Genomic DNA, 18455 nt, shown 5'->3' on the forward strand with positions numbered 1-18455 from the left:
CCTTATGATCAGCACAGAATTTTTAATATCTTCTCTTTTAACATTATATTTGCTAATTTTTTTATCTTAATTCATTTGCCAGTCTTAGGAAAATCTTGGAAAAGTGACATATGAATAGAATAGGATATAGGAGAGTATAAAGAAGCCAATATATAAGGCCTAGAACAATAGTTACTCTGAATGATGGATATTATTACCATTATTAACGATATTATGCTAGATAATTAAATGAGAATAAAATAGTTGATAAAAATTTGAGAAATTGTAGAGATTGAATCTGGAAATATAAAAATTAAAACTCAAGGTATATAATTTATTTTATGTAAAACTCACCTAAAAATAGAGATTAACATAAAAGAACAGAGGGTATTTATTTGTTATACCTAAGACATTGTCAATACACTGACTTTTTTTTTTTAAGAGAGAGGTGGGGGGGAGAATCAAAATTTTTTTAAGGTTTTATTTATTTATTTGAAAGAGAGAGAGAGCACAAGCAGGAGGAGCAGCAGGCAGAGGGAGAGGGAGAATCAGGCTCTCCACTGAGCAGAGAGACTGATGTGAGACTTGATTCCAGGACCTTGGGACCATGACTCAAGCCAAAGGCCAGATGCTTAGCCAACTGAGCTGCCCAGGTGCCCCAGAGAGAGTATCTTAAGTAGGCTCTACACCCAGCATGGAGCCTGACAGAGGGCTCAGTCTCAAAATCCTGACATCAGGACCTGAGCCAAAATTAAGAGGTAGATGCTTAACCAATTGAGCCACGCAAGCACCCCCTATAATGACTTTTTTTTTTAAATACACTGACTTTAAATGGAAAATATTTATGATGTCTTTAAGCTATTTTTTAAAATTTTTATTTATTTATGATAGTCACACAGAGAGAGAGAGAGAGAGAGGCAGAGACACAGGCAGAGGGAGAAGCAGGCTCCATGCACCGGGATCCCGACGTGGGACTCGATCCCGGGTCTCCAGGATCGCGCCCTGGGCCAAAGGCAGGCGCTAAACCGCTGAGCCACCCAGGGATCCCTATGATGTCTTTAAAATATTATTTCATTTAAAATGATTTGTTTAGGTATAATGCTTCAGATCTACATCTATTTCTATTGACTACAGTGAGATACAGTATATACAAATTTTATATACTGTGGTATATATTTAAATATATATATATAATATATACATCTATTTCTATTGACTACAGTGAGATACAGTATATACAAATTTTATATACAGTATATACAAATTTTATATACTGTGGTATGTATGTAAAAGGTGACCATTAATTAGGAAAAACAAAATTTTCCTAGAAATATTTCAGTAGGAATATAAAATAAATGACTGGGAGTTGGAAAATGAAGATTCTAATTCCTCTGCTTTTTGGATAGTTAACTTCCCTGAGCCTTAACTTTGTCAGTAAATGATAGTTATAAAACTATCTGACCTGACTACTTTATAGAATGTTTATAATAGTTAAATTAAGTGACAACGAATGTGAAAGTGTATGGAGTATAAGATGCAATATAAATGTACCATGATATTAGATAGATAGCTCTGCTCTTATTGCCTTCTTTTTATTGATTTGATTGAGATGCCATTTGGATGAAAAAAAAGAAGAACTTGATCACTTGAAGAAAAATATCTACAGAACAAAGCTAAGCAATACTAACATTTTCTAGCTAGGAAATTGCCCCTTGCTTTCACATTACATTTTAGAAATAAAGTTATGTGTTGGCTCTTACTGATAGAAAAAGTAAGCTGGAATCTTAGGAGTTGGAGTTTAGGAGTTGGATTTGGTGTAGACTGCATGAAAAACTTGTTGATTGGAACCTTAGAATAATCCATAGAGTTGTTGGAACATAGGTATTTTTTGCATTCTCTACATGGTTTGGTTTTAATTGTAATGAAGACTTGGTACCAGATTATTTTGGTTAAAGTACACTGCTACTTCTTATTCAGCAATGAGAAATATTGGTAATTTTAGTCAATTACTTGTTCTTTTTCTAAGATAAGCAATTAATTTTAACTTTTTGTTTATATATTTGATAACAGGTGCTGGTTATGAAGATTCATGTGCTAGTCATGGTCCAATGAGTTTGGAAGAATTGGAGTTTCAGCCAAATTCCAACCTTGCTCTTCCCACAACACTTCTGACAGCACAAGAAAATGATGTTAAGTTATCAGGAGCAGCTGAAGATATTCATCAGGTACCAAATTAATGTACTTTACTTAAAATGAGAATGCTAATAATATTGTCTTAGCATGGTGTACTGTCAAGAGCATAGTCTTTGGAGCCATGCTTCCTTTATTTACTAACTCATACCTGGATAACGAATCTTATTAGCTCTTAGGATTCTAGCTGTGACCTTGAATATATAGCCTTTTTCTAAGCCTCAGTATCCTCATCTTTATTTTAAAGATTAAAAATAACATATATAAAATGCTTGTCACTAGTTAGGTAGCTGTTATTATTTATACTTTGGATCCCCATGCAATATTGGGCTCAGTAAATTGTGCATAAATTTATTATATTAAAATTTGTAAAGGTTGCTAACATGGAAGCATAAGAAATTTCATACTGAGTTAGGCCAATGGCCCATGTGATCTTGTATACTGAAAAAAATAGATTAATTACTCTTCAATGTGTAAAGAAATGTTCATATTATTCAAAACAGTTTTGTATCTGTGTAATAGCAATGCATTTCTCATGGTAGATTAATTTATTCCCTAAGTGTTTATTGCATGGAATTGTATAGCATTGCATGGTGTTGGTACTACTGGTTGCAACCTCAGGAGTTTCCTGGGTAAAGTTCAAAACTGGCTTCCTATGCATGGAGAGCAAGAGGAGACCAAATAAAGACGCAGACACTTCAGATTGGTGGGTGGCAGGTTTAATAAGCAAGGGAACTTACTTATGAGGTTTGTCTTAGGCAGCTGTAAGACAAGTAGATCTCTGTACCCACCCACCAGAATAAAAATTTATATGGAAGCCTTAATTTGGTTCAGTCAGGTATTAAGTCCAGATGGTCTCATAACACCTTACTCTCTTAAGACTATGTCCTTAAAACTACTTCTAGTATGGAAATAGTAGGTGGAACGTACATTCCAAAGACAGGGAGAGAGCAAGGAGCCTCTGATTGCCTGAGTTCAGCTTGTGGATCAACCACTCATTGATAAGAATCCAAAGATAGCTTTTTAAATTCCTGTTAAAGTATAGCTGTTTTCAGAACTCATTCATAATTAGGCCCATAAGGCAGGAAAAGGAAGAAAGAAAATGGCTTCACAATTTGTGATACGTGATTGTAAAAGAATGTGTGACTGTGGTCAATTTCAAATTTGTTTTAAGTTATAGGTAAGGAAGAGAGGGGATGGGGCTTATGGTGGAATATACATTTCTTGAATAGCGAAGGAGGGTAACAATACCTACTCATGCTTGTGAGAATTAAATGATGTTACTAAATATAAAAGCTCTTTGAAAATTGCAGTGCATTATGCAGATTTTCATTTTATGTAAAAGTGGTTATGTGGGAGAGCTTACAAGCAAATTAAGTTTTTATCCTGTCTAAATCCATCATGTATATGTATCTAGAATAGTTTGATTTATAAGGAGCTCTGAATTCTCTAGTGAAAATAGACAGAAATGATTTGAATATTTGAAATCTGTATATTACCCAAATCTTCTAAAGATTTTATTTCCAATATCTTCTCATTAGTAATATGTACTCTATCACACATTTAGCAATTAGAAGGTATGGATAGTATTCAAATTTTAGAAACATCTAAATTTTATTGCTCAAAATCTTTAAAGTAACTTAAAAAGCAATGACTTATGTCTTAAATTCTTTAGTACCAACAAAAACATGACCAAGAACATAAGCAAGTTGAACATAAGCCAGCACAAAGCCGTTTAATACGTGTAAGAAATAAATCTGATACTTCGTTTTCACAGCAACAAGGTAAGATTTGTTTTCTTGTAATGTAATAGTTTGATTCTTGTCCTGATATTGAATAAGTATAAATGAGAATATTTTTATATACATCTCATTCTTGTCTGTAGGTATTTTGTTTTTTCTTAGTCTACTGGGATAAAGAATTTGGTATCCTATTTGACTGTATGTGTGTTCTTTTTACCAATAAACACTATTTCTAATGGATTTTTTAAACTCTTAGGTAGTGTTTTTCCTTTATTGTTATTTTTAAAATTTTTAAATTTAATTAACATATAATGTATTATTGGTTTCAGAGGTAGAGGTCAGTGATTCATCAGTCTAATACAACACCCAGTGCACATTACATCATATGCCTTCCTTAATGTTCATCACATAGTGTTTTTCCTTTAATCTTACCTTTTGGTTCTTGTACAATTAAATGCCCTTTTATCTACTGATAGGTCTGTATCTGTGTCCTAGTTGTCTGTTTTAAATTATAATAGGATAAAGGCAGGAGCTATGGCTATAAAGGCGCTTTGTAAAGGCTATTTAGTGTGGGTAAAGTTCACCAATAAGCACAATGTAAAAAAAACCAAAGGACTCTCATATTAAATTCTATTAATATGAATGACCTTTTCTATACTGTTGTTTGATTATCAAAGTTGTGTGGTTGAACTTCATCTCTACAATAAGCATCCCAACATTTTGATGTTGCCTTTTGTTTCTGAAAGACTGTTGGCTTTGTGCTTTATTTACTTTCTTAGTCATTTAAATTTAATATAACCTAAATTATGAAATTTGGCAGTAGAAATTAAGGTGTCTTCTGTTTTAAAACTTTATTTCCACAATCTGGGAAAAAGTGTTAGGAATGTTTTGGGCAGTATAATGTTTTTCTTTGCTTTTATAATTGTGATATTTATCTCATTTATTGAATGCCAATATAATTGCTAATGTAACTCTGCATTTAGTTTTATAGGGAAGACCTAAATGAGGAATTACTCAAGATAATTATTAAAATTATGGCATGTAATGTTTAGGTTTTTACTTTTCTGTTTTCTGTTCCTCTCTTGCTCTAACTTCTTAGAACTTTGTCATCCTGACCACCTTTTCAACCCAACCATAATACAGTAGTGTTAATATTGTATTTTAGAATCCCATGGAAACTTACCTGTAAAATTCTTATAGTATTTAAAAATTAATCATGACAGTATATAGATATGATCAAATGAATATTTCTAAGATAATATCAGGACTGCTTGATGTCCTTCTACTGAGTACTGTTACCATTTTATAGTCAAAGACTATATTTAAGTTGGGTTTAAAAATTGTAATTTCTTAAAATTATTAATAATTTTTTTTCTTTTGGGAGGGTATTATATGTAATAAAATGGTCATTTTTCTCAGCTGATAGGAAAATTTATTTGGTAAGATTTTAAAGTTATCTCTTTAGGAAAGTGACATTGTTTTCGGTTCCACATATATGAATGTCTGGCCACAAGATGGCAATAGTTAAATTCTTGTTGACTTACAACAAAATGTCATTAAGTACAATGTCATTAAATAATATCTAATTAACATATAATAAGTCAATATTATCATAATATATATCATAATATATATAATATATAATATATATAATATATATAATAATATAATCATAAGAAGAATTAAAGAAACCGAGGTGTTGGCCAGTTAAAGGAAGTTTTATTTAGAAAGAGTTTAGAACAGTTGGACTTAATATATATAATTTTTTAATTTAACTTAATTTTTTTATTTAACTTTATTTATTTAACTTATTATTTAACTACCTGTATTTAGTTAACTTATTATTTAACTACCTGTATTTATGTAATACAAAAGTTTGGAGAGCAGACCTATATCAGCTTTGACTGAGACAAATAAATACTCAGTGAGTTATAAATAGAACATTTTAAAATAGAAGCCAAGTGTTTCACTCTATAATTGATACATATCTCCATACTGAATATTTTTTTAATGAATATGATTGCGTTGGCAAATATAGTCAGTTATGACTTTTTCCCCATAAATTTTGTGGGCTTTATTTTTTTTCTCTGATGAAACTCTATGACATTGCCAAATGTTTCAGAGAATAGGAGAGTTAGAGTGCCAAAATAATCCTTGAGGGTTCTCAGGACTTTGGGTGACCTTGAAGGAATTCAATCCTATCTCTTATATAGAGACCTTGAAGATATGAAGGAAATTCACCTTATCACAAGGGAATCAAAACCGCATCTTTTTTTGAGAGACAAATGCTTCTAAGAATACTTGAACCCCAAATTATGACTGTTTCAGGGGAAAGTATCATGTATTTCACTTTGAAATGTGTAGTAGTTTAATATTTATATATAAAGAATCAAGCAGTTCACTAATAGTAACAGTTCTTTCAATGACCAAGATTTGGTAGGACATGGGTCCTAGCACTGTGCTTCCAAGAAATATGTAAAATCCTTGTTTTTTCTTCCCCTTTGATTATGACTTTCAAGTTTTAATATAAAAGAGAGAAACTGAATTGATCTGACAGATGACTATCTTTGGAATATAAGAGTGAAACTCTTTCATTTGGTATTGAATTCATTGGATATATATATTTTTTTAACTTTTTTTAAATTTTTATTTATTTATGATAGTCACACACAGAGAGAGAGAGAGAGAGAGAGAGAGAGGCGGAGACACAGGCAGAGGGAGAAGCAGGCTCCATGCACCAGGAGCCCGATATGGGATTCGATCCCGGGTCTCCAGGATCGCGCCCTGGGCCAAAGGCAGGCGCTAAACCGCTGCGCCACCCAGGGATCCCGCTTGGATATATTTTTGACCACATGATACCACTTATCTGATTCTATGTCCTGATTAATGGTTTTATAGTGAAAGCAACCATTTAAGTGATTTTAATGAGTCATTTTATTTTTTTTTCCTTTTTACTGTACAAGTTAACTTTTACTGTATCTTCTACTGTGCAAGTTAACTTTCTTTCATATTAATGAGACTAGTTTTAAATTCACTTGGTTGTTATAAACCAGGAACAATTAAATTCTATAAAGTAATGTGTTAAAATAGTTCCTTTTATTTTTTAATTTTTTATATTCTATCAGTATCTTTTTTTAAAATTTGAATATAGTTGACACACAGTGTTACATTAGTTTTCTGGGTACAACATAGTGATTTGACAAGTTTATGCATTGATGCTGTGCTCACCACAGGGGTAGCTGCTATCTATCATCATACAACATTGTTACAGTATCACTGACTATATTCCTTATGTTGTGCTTTTTGTTCCTGTGACTTATTCATTCCATAACTGGAAGCCTGTATCTTCCACTTCCCTTCACTGGTTTTACCTATCTCCTCCGGGCCCTTCCCTCTAGCAACCATCAGTTTATTCTCTGTATTTATAGGTTTGATTCTGCTATTGGTTTGTTTATTCATTTGTTTTATTTTTTTTAGCTTACACATAAGATTGAAATCATATGGTATTTGTCTTTCTCAGTCTGACTTACTTCACTTAGCATAATACCCTTTAGGTCCATCCATGTTGTTTCAGATAGCACAATCTTATCCCTTTTTATGACTGTGTAATATTCCTGTGGGATATGTGTGTGTGTGTGTGTGTGTGTGTGTGTGCACGCATGCATGCATGCATATCACATCTTCCAATCCACTCATCTATTGATGGACACTTTAAGTTGCTTCCATGTCTTGGCTACTGTAAATAATGCTGCAATAAACATAGACGTGTATGTATCTTTTTGAATTAGTATTTTCATTTTCTTTGGGTAAAGTATCCAGTAGTGGAATTGTTGGATCATATGGTATTTCTGTTTTTAATTTTTTTGGGATCTCTGTATTTTCCACAGTGGCTGTACCAATACACATTCCCACCAACCATGTACAGGGGTCCCTTTTTTTCCACATCCTTGCCAACATTTATTATTTCTTCTCTTTTTTATTTTAGCCATTCTGACAGATGTGAAGTTGTAATCTCACTGTGGTTTTGATTTGTATTTCCCTGGTGATTTGTGATGTTGAACATCTTTTCATATTTCTGTTGACCACTTATATGTCTTTTTTAGAAAAATGCCATTTAGGTCCTCTGCCCATTTTTAAATCAGATTTTTTTTTTTTTAGAGTTGAATTACAGAAGTTCTTTATATATTTTAGATATTAATCTCTTATTAGATATATCATTTGCAAATACCTTCTCCCATTTTGTAGGTTGCCTTTTTGTTTTGCTGATGGTTTCCTTCACTGTGCAAAAGCTTTTTATTTTGATGTAGTCTCAGTAATTTATTTTTGCTTTTGTTTCCCTTGCCTTAGGAAACATGTCTAGAAAAATGTTGCTATGGCTGATGCCAGAGAAATTACTGCCCGTGTTCTAGGATTTTTATGGTTTCAGCCTCACATTTAAGTCTTTAATCCATTTTGGATTTATTTTTGTGTACAGCATTAGAAAGTGGTCCAGTTTCATTTTTTTGCATGTAGCTGTCCAGTTCTCCCAACACAATATAGTTCACTTTACAAAATATTTTCTTCTTGAGCACCTCAGGGGCTCGATTGGTTGTCTGCCTTCCTCGCAGGTCGCAGGTCATGGAATAATGGAGCCCCACCGCAGGCTCCCTGCTCAACAGGGAGTGTGCTTCTCCCTCTCCCTCTGTTCCTTCCCCCTGCTCCTGCATTCACTTTTTCTCTCTCTCTCTCTCTCTCAAATAAAATAAATAATCTTTTCTTTTTAAGATTTTATTTATTTATTCATGATAGACATTGAGAGAGAGAGAGAGGCAGAGACACAGACAGAGGGAGAAGCAGGCTCCATGCCAGGAGCCCAACGTGGGACTCGATCCTGGGACTCCAGGATCACACCCTGGGCCAAAGGCAGGCACTAAACCGCTGAGCCACCCAGGGATCCCTAAAATAAATAATCTTTAAAAAATATTTTCTTCTTTAGTTTTTCTCTTAAAACTTTAAGGCCACCGTAGTAAATAATAAATAGAAAGCTAAACGTTCTTTACATACTCTAATCAAAGGGGAAAATGAGATCATATGTTTTGTGCTTAAAGGTTAGATTATCAATCTGCTTGAAAATTACAGCATTCATGGGGCGCCTGAGTGGTGCAGTCACTTAAGCCTCTCACCCTTGGTTTTGTTTTTTTGTTTTTTTGTTTTTTTTTTTTAATTTTTTTTTTATTTATTTACGATAGTCACAGAGAGAGAGAGAGAGGCAGAGACATAGGCAGAGGGAGAAGCAGGCTCCATGCACCGAGAGCCCGATGTGGGATTCGATCCCGGGTCTCCAGGATCGCGCCCTGGGCCGAAGGCAGGCGCCAAACCGCTGCGCCACCCAGGGATCCCCTCACCCTTGGTTTTGACTCATGTCATGATCTCAGGGTTGTGAGATCCAGCCCCATGTTGCTTTCCGTGTAGAGTTTGCTCTGCCCCTCCCCACTGCCACACTCTGTCTCTCAAAAAAAAAAAAAAATAATAATAATAATTTAAAAATCACAGCATTTTTCAGGTTTTTATATTTGTAGGTTATATATATATATATATTGATCAGTAAATACGTATCAAAGCTGAAAATAATAAATTACATTATTGTAATTACAAACATAATTACAAAATTTTATCAGAAGCAGATTACATTTTTGTGGGAAATGTACTTAAAGAATCATAGATATTTTTGACTTTATGTCCTGAGTTTAATCCTAGCCATTTTAGCACCCTTTATATCTCATGTATGGTAATTATGATTTAAATGTGTAAGAATTAAGAAATTCAAAGCTTATATGTATTTAGAAGCTTTTCTGACCACATGTTCAAATGAAATTTTTGTTCTCAAAGTGATCATTTTTTCCTTTTGTATTTGAAATATAGCTAAATTAAAAAAAAATGAAATATAGCTAAATTATAATAGCTATCAAATTTATAAGTGATTTAAATCATTTCAAAATCACAATGAAAAGTTTGAGTTTATTTATTTATTTATTTTAAAGATTTTATTTATTCATGAGAGACACAGAGAGAGAGGCAGAGACATAGGCAGAGGGAGAAGCAGAGACATAGGCAGAGGGAGAAGCAGGCTCCCTGCCATGAGCCTGATAATGGGACCCCAAGATCATGACTGAACCAAAGGCAGATGCTCAACCACTGAGCTACTCAGGTGCCCTGAGTTTTTTTTCTCTTCAGGTATGGAAGTGATATCAACATCATGTTTGTGGATCTCTGATAGAAAGGGGATGCGACACAGACCAGTACATTTGGCCCAAAATCCACAAATCCAAATACGTAATAAGTGTTTCTGAGTAAATGTGTCTTCTACAAAACCTGTGAGACCAAGCCTCCATCTGCTTAAGTATCTCTCCCTCTGCCCTCCCCCCTCTTTTCTCTAATAAATGCTCAACTGCTGAGCCACCCAGGCATCCCTGGCCAAACTTTTTTAATGGGTTACTAAAGGCCAAGTATAGAACCATCATAGCTACAGATATGAGAGGCATTCACTCTCACTTGCAGTCTTTTCTCACAGACCTCTAGAAAAAGAAAGATTGGGAAGCAGGGTAGAAGACCAGAGAGACAATCCTTCACTGGTACAGGCCTGGAAGAAGACACTGACTGCAACTTACAGAAAGACCAGAGGCCCCATTTAGGACCCTTTTGATGTAAGAGCAAAATTCTTAAGTCACTGGGAAAGGGGCAGCATATCTGTTCCCTCCAGAGTATAGGTGAAGACCCATTGTAGCTGCCAGAAGTATAAAGAGAAAGCCATCCACTCTTGGCAGACAGGAAGGAAATCTTATACCGGTACCATTGCTGGGAGAAGAATAGGAAACTCCCCTGCATAAAGCTTGCTGATGGTACCAGGCAGAATTTGGCTGCCATGGGGAGGAGAGACAGAACCACTGAGAAAGGCCCACTGCAAGACCCGGACATGTGGGATCTGCCTGGGACTGAGGCTGGACCAGGACAACAGAGAACTGTCCCTTTTACGTCTCTCACCATGTAAGCAACAAGCAATGAGTAGTAGCAAGTAGCAGCAGCCTATTACGGGCAAGGCACAAGAGTATAGAAACTCCCTGTCTGGAGCAGGTGCCTAGTGAAGGCTGAACGGTGAAGGTGGAATAGGAACAACAACAACAAAAAAAACCCTGGCATCCTCGGCCCATGCTAACCACGAAGTGACACTAGAGCATTTTGAAGCTGGTGGTACACCAAAGTTAACTGCAGCAACAGCAAAACTCAAAGCCAGCTTAACTCCTGACTTGATTTACTCAATTTATCATACCAATGGCCTAACTGAAGAAAAAAAGTGTTCCCATTTCCCTGTGTAAATACTGCATACTTCAGTCTATGTTGTCTTCTATAAAATCTCTGGCATTCCATCAAAAGCACAAGCATTTAAAAAAAGCAAGAAAAGGGGTATCTGGCTGGCCCAGTCAAAGAAGTGTGTGACTTTTGGGCTTGGAGTTGTGAGTTTAAGCCCCATGTTGAGTCCACACTCAAGTGGAGATCACTTAAATAAATAAAACTTAAAAAAAAATAAAAAAAGCAAGAATACAATTCACTCGTAAGAGATGAAGCAGTCGGGACACGCCTGGGTGGCTCAGTGGTTGAGCATCTGCTTTTGGCTCAGGCTGTGATCCTGGGGTCCTGGGATCAAGTCCCACATCGGGCTCCCTGCGAAGAGCCTGCTTCTCCCTCTGCCTATGTCTCCACCCCTCTCTCTCTATGTCTCTCATGAATAAATAAATATAATCTTTAAAAAAAAAAAAAAAGCCACCCTGGGTGGCTCAGCGGTTTGGCGCCTGCCTTTGGCCCGAGGCGCGATCCTGGAGTCCCAGGATCGAGTCCCACATCGGGCTCCCTGCATGGAGCCTGCTTCTCCCTCTACCTGTGTCTCTGCCTCTCTCTCTCTCTCTCTCTCTGTGTGTGTCTATCATAATCAATCAATCTTTAAAAAGAAAAGAAAGACAAAATATATAAAAAATTAAAAATTAGTTTCATTCTTCTGCATGTGGATGTCCAATTTTCCCAGCACCATTTATTGAAGAGACTGTCTTTCTTCCAGTGGATAATCTTTCCTCCTTTATCGAATATTAGCTGACCATAAAGTTCAGGGTCCACTTCTGGATTCTCTATTCTGTCCCATTGATCTATGTGTCTGTTTTTGTGCCAGTACCACACTGTCTTGATGACCACAGCTTTGTAGTACAACCTGAAATCTGGCATTGTGATGCCCCCAGCTATGGTTTTCTTTTTTAAAATTCCCCTGGCTATTCGGGGTCTTTTCTGATTCCACACAAATCTTAAAATAATTTGTTCTAACTCTCTGAAGAAAGTCCATGGTATTTTGATAGGGATTTCATTGAATGTGTACATTGCCCTGAGTAACAGTGACATTTTCACAATATTAATTCTGCCAATCCATGAGCATAGAATATTTTTCCATCTCTTTGTGTCTTCCTCAATTTCTTTCAGAAGTGTTCTATAGTTTTTAGGGTATAGATCCTTTACCTCTTTGGTTAGGTTTATTCCTAGGGATCTTATGCTTTTGGGTCCAATTGTCAATGGGATTGACTCCTTAATTTCTCTTTCTTCAGTCTCATTGTTAGTGTGTAGAAATGCCACTGACTTGTGGGCATTGATTTTGTATCCTGCCACGCTACCAAATTGTTGTATGAGTTCTAGCAATCTTGGGGTGGAGGCTTTTGGGTTTTCTATGTAGAGTATCATGTCATCGGCGAAGAGGGAGAGTTTGACTTCTTCTTTGCCAATTCGAATGCCTTTAATGTCTTTTTGTTGTCTGATTGCTGAGGCTAGGACTTCCAGTACTATGTTGAATAGCAGTGGTGAGAGTGGACATCCCTGTCTTGTTCCTGATCTTAGGGGAAAGGCTCCCAGTGCTTCCCCATTGAGAATTATATTTGCCCTGGGCTTTTCGTAGATGGCTTTTAAGATGTCGAGGAATGTTCCCTCTATCCCTACACTCTGAAGAGTTTTGATCAGGAATGGATGCTGTATTTTGTCAAATGCTTTCTCTGCATCTAATGAGAGGATCATATGGTTCTTGGTTTTTCTCTTGCTGATATGATGAATCACATTGATTGTTTAAATAAAAAAAAAAAGATAAAGCAGTCAAGACAAGACTCCTATAAGATTCAGATGTTGGAACTTAAAATTACTATGTTAAAGGCCCTAGTTGAAAAAATAGTCATAACATGCATGAACAGATGGGTATTTGAGCAGAGAGATGGAAATTATAAGAAAGGTTCAAATAGAAATGTTGTAAAACAGTAGTAAAGATGAAGAATGACTTAAGTGGCTTATTAGTAGATTTGCCATGTCGAAGGAATCAATAAACTTAGCAATAGTCAGTAGAAATTGAAACACAAAAAGAAAAGAGTGAAAAAAATCTGAGCATTTAAGAGCAATATCAAATATCCAAACACACATGTAATTGGAATACCAGTAAGAAAACAGAAAGCAAGCAGGACAGAAAGAATACTTGACAAGATAATGACCAGTAATTTTATAAGCAAAACAAAGAACTTTAAACCACAAATCTAAGAATCTTGGGGGAACTTCAAGAAAGATTAAAAGAAAAAAATACACATTGTATTGAAACTGCTAAAAACCAAAGACAAAATATTGAAGCCAGAGGAAAAAGGTACATTAATTTACAGAAGAACAAATATAAGAAATACATCAACTTTTCTTATTATAAGACACACAGTCCAGAAGACAATACAGTGACATTTTAAAGTGCTGTGGGAGGGGGGGAGGATTTAAAAACCCCAAAATAAAAGAAAAAACCCACAGTCAACCCAGAATTCTATATCCAAGCAAAAATACTTTTCAAAAATGAAGGCAAAATAAATACTTTTTTTCCAGGTAAACAAAACCTGGGAGACAGGCATGTACTAAAACAAACACACAAAAAACCTTAAGAGGAAATCTTTCAGGTAGAAATTAAATGATACCAGACAGAAACTTGGATTTATGCAAAGAAATGAAGAGCTTCTGAGCTGGTTTAAGTGAAAGTGTAATAAAAGATTTCTTATTTTTTTGGTCAAATGATAACTGTCAAATGCAAAATATTGTTTATTTTTAGTGACTATAAGAATAAGATGACAAGATAGCAAGAAAAATGAGATACAAGAATTCAAAGTATATGGACAAAAGCTTTTTACAGTATATGTTGTGATATAATGTGATTTGAAAGTGGATTATCAGTGACAGATGTATATTGTAAACTCTATAGAGTAATCATTAAATACATTTAAGTAGTACTAAATTAAAATTACTTAGTTATTTTTAAAAACCCACCAAAACAACAACTACTTAGTTGTACAAAAAGGAAATAAGATTATTGATTTAAATCCAGCCATATCAATAATTACATTAAATATAAATAAACATCTCAAATAAATGACATTGTCAGATCAAATTAAAAAAGACCCAAGTCTGTGCTGTCAAGAAGAAACTAACTTTACATATAAAGACATGGGTTAAAAGTAAAAGGATAGAAGAAAACAAACAGTGCAAACACTAATTAAAAGAAACCTTAGTGGCTATATGAATATCAGAGATATCAAAATAAAGTTTCTTATCCATGATTTTGCCCTTTACCACTATTATTATTGATGTTATATAGAATAAGATTTTATTTATGTAAAATGCCCCCAAATTTTTACCTTTGGCCCTAGCCTTTTCCCCATTTCACTCCAAAGGTTTAACATCATCTAGGTAGGGCTTAACACAGCTAGCTTTATAAAATATCATTAAACATTTTTTTAACTAGGAAAAATCTCCCAAGATTGTTTTTTGCTACAGAAAATAACACTGCTGAAGTAAATGCTGGGTATAATTCGTATATAAACATAATTCAGGCCTAATGGCAGTGCTTAAAAGACATACCTTAACACAGCAAACCTATAATGGTTAGGAATAAAAAGTAATGAGAGTGATAGACATTGAAAGTGGAAAGGACAAATTAAAGATAAGGAGCTTAGGAACATGAAGTCTTTGAAGCAGATTTTATTGACTTCTTTTTTTTTTTTTTTTTTTTTAGATTTTATGACTTCTGAGTAGTGTTTATTACATCTATTTAAAAAAAAGAAGTTCTAAAGGGACTGTCTTTAAACACAGTTCTCATTGCCAACAATATCTGGTCTAGGGAGAATCCAAGTAGCTTTCTCTCCCATTTCCTTTCCTACATAGTATCATCTCCTTTAAGGTGTAGAAGAGCTAAAGAACTGGACTTATTTGATGTTGTTCAGAAGCAATAGGGTACTAATTAGCTGGAACTGAGTTTCCTAAGATAGATTTTTTTCTGCCTTTCATCCTCTCTAGCTTTTTTTTCTCCTTGAAACCTCAATTTTTAGAAGAACCTGTATGTTTGGAATAATGAGCAGCTGTGCTCCATGAAGTGTGTAGGGATAATTATCTTATTCATTATACAGCTTAATGCTTCTTTTCTCCTTCCTCCCTTAACTAACCTGGCTGGTTTGGGTAATGGAACAAGGAAGCAGATATTGTGAAGGAGCTAGTGCATCAATTAAACAGAACCACTTCAGTCATGTATTCTTTCTCCCACCTGTAGTGGGACTTCCAATTACTCGGTCTTACTTCTCTTGGCTAACTATTCCTAGGGCCCCGTATCTTGCCTGACCTATATGGTTGACCCATTTCAGTTCTGTCTTATCACCATCCAAGACTTCCATGTCTCTTTGATCTATGCTAATCCCCACTCTGCATTCCTCCTACTTCCAAGGGTTTCTGATTTTGTTTTCTGGTCACAAAGTCCTGCCGGATGATGATGCTATTTGTGCAATTGTTGCTCGTTAGCAAATTGGACTTTTGCCATTCTCCAGTAATTCTTTTATTAATTTCATATTGAACTAAGCCCCAGATAGCACCTATTCTAGTCTCTCTCCTTCTTAATTCCAAATGTATACCTCAATTCTCTTTTTGATACATGCTTTTGCATTTCTGAGGTTTACTCTTTCAAATGTGAACATTTATAGCTACTCTAGCCCAAATTTCTTTTTTTTATTTTTTTATTTATAATAGTCACACACAGAGAGAGAGGCAGAGACATAGGCAGAGGGAGAAGCAGGCTCCATGCACCAGGATCCCGACGTGGGATTCAATCCCGGGTCTCCAGGATCGCGCCCTGGGCCAAAGGCAGGTGCTAAACCACTGCACCACCCAGGGATCCCTAGCCCAAATTTCTTATGGCTCTACTTTAGGCCTTTTTTTTTTTTTTCCTTTTGGATTAAATAAAGAGTTGTGCTTTTTTCCCTCTATAAAGGTAACTCTCCCACTTCAGCCTTGATCCCATCTCATTCTACTCTTGACAAAGGGAGAGGGAGAAAGGTATAGTCCTGAAAGAAGAAAAGAGTTAAATGTAGAGAAAGGAAGGGAGAAAAAAGAAAGAAGGAAAAAGGGGGTTTGCTGAGACAATGAAGTGGGAAAGGAGAAAAGGGGAAAGAATAGGAAGTTAGTGATGGCATTCAGGTGAGAAAAGGAGAAAGACAAGAAGAGAGGGAATGGGTATAGAATTAGCAGGATTGCTTATTCTCATCTATGGAATGAGGGATGGCTTGATGATACTTCAAGTCACTTGTAACCATCCATGCTTCATAATTGTATTCTTTCTCAACCCCTCATCCTCCTCCTGCCTGTACTTCCTAAGTTCCGCCCCCCCCCACCCCCTCACCTCCACCTTTTTCAATGTCTTTACTGAGGGCTGTCCCCTGCCCTGCCCTCTGACACAACCTCCCCATCTCCCACAGACATTCTTGATCTACTCTGTATCCTCGAAAGACCCATACTATTTGTCATTTAGCCTTCATTAGTATCCTACTTTGTAGGAGTATTTTCTTACAGCCTTTCTCCTTCTGTAGGATGTACATTTCCTAGAGACAATGGTTAGTTCACTCATCTCTGCACTACCTGCACTCTACCTGCACCTTAAATGGTGGGTTCCTAGTAAGTGTTTATTGGATCAAATATATTAAATGGCTATTTTCCCACCTACTGCAGGGGCTTTGTTAACAATTTTCTTTCTCTTTCTGTCTGTTCACCCATTCATTTGTTCACTCTTGAGTAGTTGCTATGTATTGGGTACTGTTCCAAACCTTGGGGATGCTGTGGTAAATGTAACAGGTAAAATCCCTGTAAATAAGTAAATAAAATTAGAAAAATTTTAGATGATAATAAGTGCTGTGAAAAAAAATAAAGGGTTTACAGAAGAATGCCAAGTGTCAACTGGCAAATGTGGAAAGAGCACTAATATTGGAAAGCCAGCATTTTGCAACGATCTCAGTAAAGATTAGATCAGGCAAGAATCATCAATGAATGCTAAATAAAAAGGGAAATTTTAATGAGGAGAAAGATACTTGCATGTCTTAAAGTATCTCCTCACAGATTTGTTCATTAGTTGAGAAGGAGAACAAAAGATAGTACTTTCATTGGGTAATCAAAATTAATAACACTGTAGGGGGCAGATAAACATTGTGTGCTTCCAGATGGAATATCTGAGCAGGATACATTTCCTATGTAATATTCTGCCCAAGAGTGCATGACCTGAATATAGTCACAGGGAAGAATCACACCAACCTTAAACACAGGGGAAGAGGTTAAAAATTTTGAATCTGGGTAAGTGATATATGGGTATTCTTTATACCATTCTTAGAGCTTTTCTCCAAGTTTGAAACTAATTTCATATAAAAAGCAAAACATTTTTTAAAAGGTATTGCTTTATTTAAAAAATAATGTCAATATCAATTTGCATTTTCTACCAGCATCAATTAAAAAATCATAAAGCAGGGTCATGAATAATGAAGGAAGCAAGGTGAGTGATTTGCTACTTTAAATCATTTAGTTGAGGGATCCCTGGTTGGCGCAGCAGTTTAGTGCCTGCCTTTGGCCCAGGGCGCGATCCTGGAGACCCGGGATCGAATCCCACGTCGGGCTCCCAGTGCATGGAGCCTGCTTCTCCCTCTGCCTATGTCTCTGCCTCTCTCTCTCTCTCTCTCTCTCACTGTGTGCCTATCATAAATAAGTAAAATAAAATTAAAAATTAAAAAAAATAAATCATTTAGTTGAGGAAGTTTTTTCTGGAATAACATTTGCAGCGAATGAAGGAGGTGAAGGAGGAAATTTTGCAAACATCTGGGGAAGAGTATTCCAAATTGAAGGAGTAGGAAGAATGAAGATTTTGAGATGGGAATGACTTTGTTGTGCCCAAGACCAGCAAGAAGGCCAGTGTGGCTGGAGAGGAGTGTTGCAAGGGGGGCAGTAGTAGGAAATGAGAAATGAGATGTAGAGAGCAGATCACATAGAGCCCTGTAGCCTCTGGAAAGAAATTTGGATTTTATTCTGAGCGTGATGAGATTCCTGTGGAAGGGTTGAGCAGGGGAATGGTAAATTCTAATTTACATTAAAAAAAAAATCCTCCTGGCAGCTAGCTGGAAAACAGATTATAGGGAGACAATACTGGGAACAGGGGGACCAACT

The 18455-nt window shown here is 35.7% G+C and overlaps 1 protein-coding gene across 8 annotated transcripts in view; it reads left to right on the top strand.

Moving 5' to 3' along the window:
- Positions 1 to 18455, top strand: part of KIAA0586 (KIAA0586 ortholog) — a 108915-nt gene that overhangs the window by 70706 nt on the left and 19754 nt on the right. For 7 of the 8 annotated variants that reach the window (XR_012036682.1, XM_072838741.1, XM_072838742.1 and 4 more), the window contains 2 exons: positions 2050 to 2204; positions 3845 to 3953. Coding sequence is in view for 6 of the 8 variants with exons in the window: in XM_072838741.1 (XP_072694842.1) it covers positions 2050 to 2204; positions 3845 to 3953 (264 nt within the window). In the remaining 2 variants the exon portion in view is untranslated. Of the gene's footprint in view, positions 1 to 2049; positions 2205 to 3844; positions 3954 to 18455 lie in introns of those variants that run through there. The other variant, XR_012036683.1, reaches the window with a different exon arrangement.

The sequence above is a fragment of the Canis lupus genome, chromosome 9 (assembly GCF_048164855.1).
Source record: "Canis lupus baileyi chromosome 9, mCanLup2.hap1, whole genome shotgun sequence".
Lineage (NCBI taxonomy): Eukaryota > Metazoa > Chordata > Mammalia > Carnivora > Canidae > Canis > Canis lupus.